This window comes from Protomyctophum parallelum, assembly GCF_964188405.1.
Source record: "Protomyctophum parallelum genome assembly, chromosome: 5".
NCBI lineage: Eukaryota > Metazoa > Chordata > Actinopteri > Myctophiformes > Myctophidae > Protomyctophum > Protomyctophum parallelum.
Window position 1 is genome coordinate 23,982,364 of NC_139702.1, and position 9,888 is coordinate 23,992,251.

The 9,888-nt window shown below is 43.4% G+C and overlaps 1 protein-coding gene across 2 annotated transcripts in view; it reads left to right on the plus strand.

The window, feature by feature from the left end:
- The first annotated feature begins 1,576 nt into the window (after positions 1–1,576).
- LOC310859256 (netrin-1) overlaps positions 1,577–9,888 on the plus strand; it is an 85,683-nt gene continuing 77,371 nt past the window's right edge. For both annotated transcript variants that reach the window (XM_083765664.1, XM_083765665.1), the window contains exon 1: positions 1,577–3,119. In XM_083765664.1, coding sequence (XP_083621790.1) covers positions 2,081–3,119 — 1,039 coding nt within the window. In that variant the 5' untranslated portion in view covers positions 1,577–2,080. The remainder of the gene's footprint in view (positions 3,120–9,888) is intronic.

The following is a 9,888-nucleotide window of genomic DNA, read 5'->3' on the forward strand; positions in this document are numbered from 1 at the left end:
AGTTAACACAAATTACAAATACTTGTATTGCTGGCGCTGCTATCGATTATTTATGTCATCTTTATGTCTTGATGAATTGAACTCTGAACACAGTAGAGGACCACAATGTAAACAAGCCCTCATGGCTTTTTGTGTTCCCTTTAGCATTATTGTAACTGTACCTCTATACTTTTTGCAAACTGCTAATCAAGTATTCATTCAATTGAACCCAACTGAAGTCCAGTAGTGTTTAGAATTGTTACATGAATCATGATCATGTCATCAAATGACGTTTAGAAACATTTTGAGACAATTTGTATCCTGTCATGTCATTGTATCCTGTCAGTATCATGTCATCACTGTGCATGCTTTTTGATTGATTGATTGAAATATTTATTAACAGTTTGTAGAATTTACAGTACATTTTAAGCACAAACTCAATACAAAGACTGTCAACTGTGAGTGGACGACCCAATTAAGCATTACATTGCTGTGGCGTACCTTCTCAAAGTGGGGTCCGGGGACCCCCAAGGGTCATTGGGGGGTTACAGGGGGTCCCCAGCAAAAGTTGCTAGAATTCACAAAATGCTTTGGAACATTATATTACAGCCGGTAGGCCTATATTATCACCACAAGATGGAGCTCTTCTTTATGTTATAGCCCCCTATATGAACCAGCCTTCTGGTCTTGATCATAGACTGCAAAGAATGTATTGATTTGCAAAAAAACAGATTGTTATTTTTTATCAAAACAGTGCCTGATTGCTTTGTATTGGTTTGGACTTTTCCAAACTCCCCAGTTAGTCCTAAATAAATAACCATCTGAAATCTAATCACAAAATATGGGGTTTTACTGAGTTTTACTGCTTTGTAATTAGGCTAATTATTTCCACAAAAATCATGCTGCAATGATAGGCCAGCCGCCATATAATCAATGATAGGCCAGCCGCCATATAATCGTAATGTCACGAGGAAGAAGAGAAGCACACATCGCATTTCTTTGTGGTAGGCTATATGCATGGGGCATCATGGGGACATTCATATTTCATATTTTATATATTTCATAGGCCTAGGCAAAGTCTCCAAAGCGTCGCTGGTCACAGTAATTATTGTTGTTATTAGATAACAAAATTACTTTAGTGTATGATGTATCATAGACTATATAACAACGCTTATATCTGAAATAGTCAGAGCAAATTGGCCAATTAAATTGTATATCCAAAAGCCTGTTGTTCAAATGATAGACATGGCCGGGCTAAAAAACGACGCTCAAGTGTCCATCCATCCCACATGGCAACCCTTGGCTAGTTGGCTTTCAGCAAAGCCTAATAGTTCTCCCTATCTTGCCATCACTTAATTGATGATCCCTACCTGCAGTGGATGTCGTTATTGTTCACTGCTGCCTGCATATAGCCTATATGGCAGGCTATCACCCTTCAAGATGAGCTGACCTCAAGCTGTGCAAACTCCGTCCTTCACTTCGCGCTACGCGGGGAGGGATAGTGAGAGTGAGAGAGAGTCGAGAGAGAGAGAGAGAGAGGGGGGGGGGGGGGAGTGTGAGAAAGAGAGAAAGGAACAGGGTGAATGAGAAAGACGGGTAGAGGAGTGGAACTGCCATAAGTAGACTAGTGGCTCTTATATTCAGCCGTAGTGTTTTTGCGCAGGAGGATTCAAGGAACAAACAAGAAAACAAGAGAGGACCTGTGAATGACTGGCGTCTAATAATTACAACACACGCCGATATTTTTGACATTTCAGCACTCTTGATTTTTATTTTGAGGTATAGTGTGCTTAATGGGATTTTCCCCCCTTTTAAAACATGAATCTGTTCACTGGTTGAAGTGGTTGAGCATTTTGTGAACCTGTCCTAATAGGCTATCAATTAAAACATGTATTGCAGTAGGTCTCAATTAATTGTAGGATAGGCATATATATTTACACATTTGGAATCTTATTTGGATTTGAATGCCATGCCAAATCATTCATAATTGGTCTTTCCTTTGTGCGTGTATGTGGCAAACTTCATTAGGCTCTTTCCGTGGCTTATTTTTTTATATATATATTTTTTATATTTTTCAGGGATTTTAAGGAGCAAAGGAATAATGACGCTAAGGATTTTGGAGTGCGCTCTGGCCACTCTGGTGACCGTGCTGTCCGTGGTGGTGTGCCGGCACGGCGCACACGGCGGACCTTACGGCATGAGCATGTTCGCGGCGCAGACCTCGCCGCCGGACCCGTGCTACGACGAGAGCGGCAACCCGCGGCGCTGCATCCCCGACTTCGTCAACTCGGCGTTCGGGAAGGAGGTGCGCGTCTCCAGCACGTGCGGCGGCAAGGCGCCCAGCCGCTACTGCGTGGTCACGGAGAAGGGCGACGAGCGCCACAGGACGTGCCACACGTGCGACGCCTCGGACCCGCGGCGGTACCACCCGCCCGCCTACCTCACGGACCTCAACAACCCGCACAACCTGACGTGCTGGCGCTCCGAGAACTTCGTGCAGCATCCGCAGAACGTCACGCTGACGCTGTCGCTGGGCAAGAAGTTCGAGGTGACCTACGTGTCGCTGCAGTTCTGCTCGCCGCGGCCCGAGTCCATGGCCGTCTTCAAGTCCATGGACTACGGCAAGACGTGGGTGCCCTTCCAGTACTACTCGACCCAGTGCCGCAAGATGTACAACCGGCCGTCGCGCGCCTCCATCACCAAGCAGAACGAGCAGGAGGCCATCTGCACGGACTCGCACACGGACATGCGCCCGCTGTCCGGCGGCCTCATCGCCTTCAGCACGCTGGACGGCCGGCCCTCGGCGCACGACTTCGACAACTCGCCCGTGCTGCAGGACTGGGTGACCGCCACCGACGTCAGGGTGACGTTCGGCCGTCTGCACACGTTCGGCGACGAGAACGAGGACGACTTCACGGAGCTGGCGCGGGACTCGTACTTCTACGCGGCGTCCGACCTGCAGGTGGGCGGCCGGTGCAAGTGCAACGGGCACGCGTCGCGCTGCGTCAAGGACCGCGACGGGAGCCTGGTGTGCGAGTGCAAGCACAACACGGCGGGGCCGGAGTGCGACAGGTGCAAGCCCTTCCACTACGACCGGCCGTGGCAGCGCGCCACGGCCAGGGAGGCCAACGAATGTGTCGGTGAGTCTTTCTTTTTCTTTTTCCAAACTATAAAAAAAAGTCATCTCTGTTTCAGCTCCTCCGAATCAATCATGTTGTTCTTTGTTTGGATGCTGACACACTGACATGCAGGCAGCAGTGTCATATTGCCTTTTAAAGAAAGGTAGGCATATAGGCTTAATGATTTTTTGGCTCATCAAAATATTATTTTGAAACGAACATACTGAAAATAGCCCAGGCCTCAAAACAGGCTGAATTAGAATGGAAGTTATAGCAATTTAAAAGTAGGTCTACACAATTTTAATTATATTATTCTAGTTTTCTTAATCCGAAAATATATATTTTTAAGGAAAAATAATCGATTATTTTTTTCGTTTGGATATATGAACGATGAACATCACTACCAAAACCCCCTTTATCTTGCACGTCAAGCTACACATTTTTGTTTAGGTCGCTTGCATGCAACATGAATTTGCAATTTAAAGTCCATTTAGCCCGTTGTAGGCCGTATCTCAAATTGATCCATTTAAACTACCTCAAAGGGCCCACTGAGCCTAATCATTTACTGAAATATTTCTCATGGCTAAACTTTACCACTGCAATAAAGTGATACACTTTAATTCATATGAAAACCTCTATAACAAGCCCACCACAGTGGTAATTGAAAGCAGATTTTCTTCTCCACATAATTATTTACCAGATCAAAGTCAGTTGGGCTATTGGTAAAAATGATTTATCAAAATAGTAGTCTAAAATACTATTTTGTACTGCGATTATGGATTATGATTTATATGATTTCTGGTGACTTTAAAAGGCAACCTATTAAATCTGAAATCATACAGAGAATGACATATGAATGAATATTTATTATTTAATTGAGTAGGCCTATATCATTATAGGATTAATGTTAAAACATCACTCATTCAGAATTGTTCAGTATACTGCTCAATAGCAAATGCATAGAAGAAAACTGCAATTTATTTATTTACATTCCAAAACAAGACCAAGGAAACCACTGATTATTTTAAATATAACTGTATGAAACATAGTTTGCTCTCCCAAAATAAATCAAGTTTCAGAAAAAGCTGATGTGTGACAAACAACTAGATGTTATGTGTTCTCCTTCTGAACATGATAGCAGCAAAGGATCAAAGCTACAGTAGTTTCAGTAGTTGTCTTTTATTATAGGCTGGCACAGGGATGTATAGATTACACTATAATCCTGGTTTACTCGCCAGACATTAGTTAGTTTCAAAGCGACAGGTGCAGTAAAGATAAGGTGACATTATAGATGAGAGCCGAGACAGAGATGGGAACTGTAGTCTTGTCTTCAGTGTGAAAAGAGCGAATGAGTCGAATGAAAGAAATGACCAAAAAGTCCCAAACTGTGTTGTTGCAATTCATAATGTATGTCTGATGTTCTCCAGCCTAGAAAACGGTTTGCAATGTTGGCACTTAATCATTCATTTACTGTATGAGCTTGTGGCTAAAGGCTTGGACTGGTTGTGTAATTTCTGAAACTTATCCTGAAGTAGTACTTATACAAGTATGCTATACAGTAGTATAGTATAGTCCTCTTTTTGCACAGCTGTATTCATCATTCCTCTCAATCATGAGCATATCACAACAACTTAGGATAAGATCAGATCCATTTGAATAAGCTAATGTATGAGGTGCTGGCAGTGTGGAGGAGGAGTTGAGAGAGGAAGAAGAGGAGGACGAGGGATGGTGATGAAAGAAGATTGAAAGTAACATTTCAGAGGTCCACATAATCACAGACAGACACAGTTGACCGGCAGTATGACAAACCAATTCAAATCCCACTGTCTGTATTTTCCATTCCGCAAGAGGCCTGCAAGGGAAAGAGTCTCTCCATATTGTTTGACAGTCACCCGTGACACATGTCAGGTATTTAGACACATGGCAGGTGTTTAAAAGGTTTTTGTTTGCTGGTTTTGTGCATTTTCTAAAAGCTCAGAGACATTCTCGGTGGCAGAGGTGAGCACACCGTCACTGTTAGATCAACAACACGTAGCCTTGTGGGTCTACGGCTACGCACTGAATTACTATAGCATCTGCTGCTGAAGAACGCTTTCTGGCGGAAGATCATCACGTCTTATAGAAAACAAGACATTAAGCCACGGCAGAGGTTGAGATACTCCTGTCTTTTTTCTCTTGAACACGGAAACATTTCCCTGCTCTGTCAATGATGGTCTTGTCCAACCATACTGTTGTTGTCATCTCTATGAAGCAGTCCTTTATCCATTTGTGTCCATTTACGTTTTACATTTATGTTTTTAACACAAGACTACAATTTTCAATTGCATACATTACAAGGTCAAGATAACAGAGACAACACATTTATGTCCCTGCAATGTTCATGCAATGGATTGGACAAAACAGCACAATTTCAAAACATATTTAGTATTTGACACATTCTGAGATTAAATCCTACAGCCAGTGAATATTTTACTGCAACCTGTTTGGCTTAAAATCCAAACATCTGCCCATCTCACACATGCACGCATGCATGCACGCACACACAGTACAAGTCGCCCTTTAGTTTCTAAAGTGGGAATAACAGAAATATACTGTGTACAGTGCTGGAAAAGCAAGAAGGCCCTCATGATAGGAAGGAATTGTTACCCACTTTATTTTCGAACGGCGTAATACATGTATAATATGTCTCGCGCCAGAGCCACAAAGGGTCGTCACTCACTGCATCCATCATGTTGTCAGCAAGGCAGGCCCTTTAGTAACACATTCCTCAGGGCTGTTTTTCTGCACACTGCACCCGCACTATCGCACAGGCTATGGAAATGTGTGTGTGTGTGTGTGTGTGTGTGTGTGTGTGTGTGTGTGTGTGTGTGTGTGTGTGTGTGTGTGTGTGTGTGTGTGTGTGTGCGTGCGTGAGTGCGTGCGTGCGTGCGTGCGTGCGTGCGTGCGTGCGTGGGTGGGTGGGTGGGTGTGTGTGTGTGTGTGCGTGCGTGCGTGCGTGCGTGCGTGCGTGCGTGCGTGCGTGCGTGTGTGGGTGGGTGTGCATGCAGTGCATGTTTATGCTTAGATTCAATCATGGAAATTAGAAAGTGCTGCGGGTCTGCTTGTTAAAGCAACTGCTGCCTCTCAAATAGGAGAAGAAAGCACTACCTCACACACATCTCCGTGCACCTCTGCGTAGCTCTGTGGTGCACATGTCCAGATCTCAAAGGTGCGTGTTGCAACCTGCCCAAAGTGACCGTGCTCACTGGACTACATCCCCATAAGGATGCAGTTAGCAGAAAATGTGGTACATTTCTGTGAACAATAAATAACTTGGCGGCATATGGGTTAGAACTGACGCAAGGCTGTGGAATACAGGGATATGAGTGTTCGATCCCACCGAAATGAGGGAGGGGGTCAAATACACAGGTCTTTCTTTCTTGAAGTGCACTTTGCTGATTACTTCCATCCGGATCTTAAAAGACCTTCATGTGATCCTGAGTCTGTATTCCAATCCATTTGGGATATTGATTCCCCCTATAGGCCGCAGCACAGGAGAGCTTCTAAAGCAATGAGTTCAGTGGCCGGTAGTATATAGGAGGTGTAGTTATCTCGACATCAATTCAAAAGAGACCAGAGCTAAATCAAGCTGTGGGCAATTAAACACTTTGGAGAATAAAGGATGCATATTTGGCTTCTGAGAATGCTCTCAGTCAGTTGTATAGGACGGGTGATGTCCTTCTGAGAATGCTCTCAGTCAGTTGTATAGGACGGGTGATGCTCATCCTCACATCTCCCACTCAGCTCAGAGTGACACTTTAGCTAAGTGAAGGTGTCATCGTCAGCTAATCAGCGGTGAGAAAAAGGCTGGAGAGAATCCACTGTCTGGCAGGCAAATTCAACACATGCTTTTAACATAAATGAAACGCCAATGCTTACTGTATGACCTTTTTTCCCTTTTCTTTTCTTTTTAGCAAATATATAACCCACGCTACCAGGTTCCTTCACATCTATGTTAGGAAGGGGTATGTGTTTTGAATAATTCAGGAATATTATCGAGACAGCTTGAAGGCATGCAGAATGAAGGGAATAACAGACAGACGACGCAACATTAGAGAAGGAGAAGGGAAATATAGAGAGAGTCGACAAAAGCATCTCTCTAATAATTGAGAGTTAATAATTGAGAGCCTTGAAGTGAGTGATGATGATAAACTGTGCTAGAGCGTAATAAAGGACGGATTAGAGTGACATATCCACGGTCTGTGAGCCAGCAGAGTGATTTAAAGACTGCAAGCTTTTTAGAATCTTCTCTTTTTCCAAGCACTTATTATCGGGGCGGTGAGTAAATGGGAATGTACAGGCAAATGTACAGGTATTTCTTTCCTTACGTAAATCCAGTACCAGGATTACAAGAATCGTGCTGGCAGGCAAGGTCACAGATATGGTTTACATCAGTGACTTGTTAGAGATACTCTCTGTCTCTTGGACCATTCCAGTGGTGTAAAGTAACTAATTACATTTACTCAAGTACTGTTCTTAGTACAATTTTGAGGTAGCCTATTTTTACTTTAGTATGTCCATTTTTCAATACTTTTACTGTCTACTACAGTACTCCACCACTACATCTCAGACAGAAATACTGTACTTCTATTCCACTACAATGATTTGAAAACTTTAAAGCTGCTATAAGCAATAATATGTCAAAAGTTTAATGACCTTTTTGATTAACCACTCAAATAATTTAGTGCAAATCGCTCTGCATCTGCAGCACCAGTGTTGATTTCGTCGACTAAAACTATGACGAAAAATGTTCGTCGACTATCTTTTTTCACTGACTAAATGGAAACAAAAATGAAAACTAAGCCATGATGACTATAACTAAGACTAAATATACTGTCTATAGAGCGCCGAAGTCCTGACGTCACTCGCTCATCCCCTGGTTCTGCCTGGTTCACGGAAGTCATTTCTCTATGGAGAATAACATGGGGTCATCTTAAAATTGTTTCATATAAGCATTGTGGTCCAAAAATAAACAAGCTGTCTCTGCGTTATTGTCAGGGAGGTGTCTCTGTATCGTTTGCAACAGTCAGTCACTCATATATGATACTGTTTGTAGCGAAATTGTAACTAATTCAGTAGCAGTAACAATAGAGTTTTCTCTCAGTCAGTTGATTCTTCATATCCGTATGAGTGAAACGGCCGGGATGACATATTTTTCAAACACAGTTATTATATGAGGCGATCTAAAATCCCCCTATGGGAATTACAATGCAAATAAAAAGTACATGAACCCGTAGATTTGCGCCCTCTACCGATATTGACGTCAGACTTCGGTGCTCTATTTCGCCAACAAATACAAACTAGACTAAAATCTTAGGAAGGGACTAGTGGACAAGAGATCCAGTATAAGTCATTTTACACTGCATGCTGAAACTAGCCAATCTACAAGCTCACAACATGTGAGCTTGTAGATTGGCTATTTTCAGCAAGTGTAAAATCACCCAAGGCCCGCCAAAATACATTTTAGTTTTCTAAATCACCTGTAGATTTAGTCGACTAAAACTAGACTAACACAAAAACATTCCAGGTGACTAAAATGTGACTAAGACTAAACTATTCAGAAGACTATGACTAAAACTAAAATCGAAATGTGCTGCCATGAACAACACTGATCTGCACTCACTTTGAGGAAAGAAATTATTGTGTGTGGCGTTGCTGTTGTTTCTATTTGTTTTCAGTTTTCTGACTGCCATATATCTTAAGACACTTCAGAGATATTCCATGTAGGACCCCCTCCTCAGATCCGCACTGCTAGCTGTCAAGATGCCTCGCTACCTGCGTGACACACAGAGATGACCGAGGTTCTGGTTAATGATTGAGCCGATTACCAAGCACCTTTATAAACACCGGCATCCTTCATCTTCAAAGACACGGGCCGCTTCATTGGCGGTCTACAGTGCAGGTACTGGTCATGGCAAACACAGTCAGAAACAAGTGGAAATGCATCGGCGGAGTAGTGTTGCACTTTAGACTGCTTTGTAAGTGCCCCCCCCCCCCCCCTCCTGTCCCTCTAGACACGCACACATACACCTGTATGCATGCGCAGTATGTGCGGGTTGCGCACGCATGCCCACACAGAAACAGACAGAAACAGAAACAGACACTGCCTGGCCCTATAACCCCAACCTGAAGTTTTTCCAAATTGTAAATTATTTGTTGTTGTGATTGGATCAAGAAAATAGTCCTCACAATGTCTATTTCTCAAATTAGTACTATTCTTTGGTCATTTGGCCCTCGCCATTATTGTAATACAAGTCCACACATGCGCGCAGGCAGGCGCGCACGCACGCATGCACTCACACACACACACACACACACACACACACACACACACACACACACACACACACACACACACACACACACACACAAACACTACAAAGCATGTATCGCGTACTGCAGGTCTGTAGCCGGCAGTTCAAACGGGGGAATGGCCTTTTCTCCCGTAGCAAGAATCTGGTTCTCTGCACTCTCTTATCAGTGTTTATGACTCGTTCTGTAAACCACTGCAAAAATAAGTCAATCACGGTCCAGACGATCAGCCGGCACTTCTATTTTAGTATCTGAAATCTGCTCGATCCTGTCAAACACACTCAAACATGGCCACTGAGCCAGCACATATTGTAAGCACGGCTGATAGCTTACAGTATATCAAGGGCTGTAATCAGCCACAAAGAAACAGAGAGCCAAAAATGATTACTATAGACTAGAGTATCTAGACACACACACACATACACACGCTGACACGCAT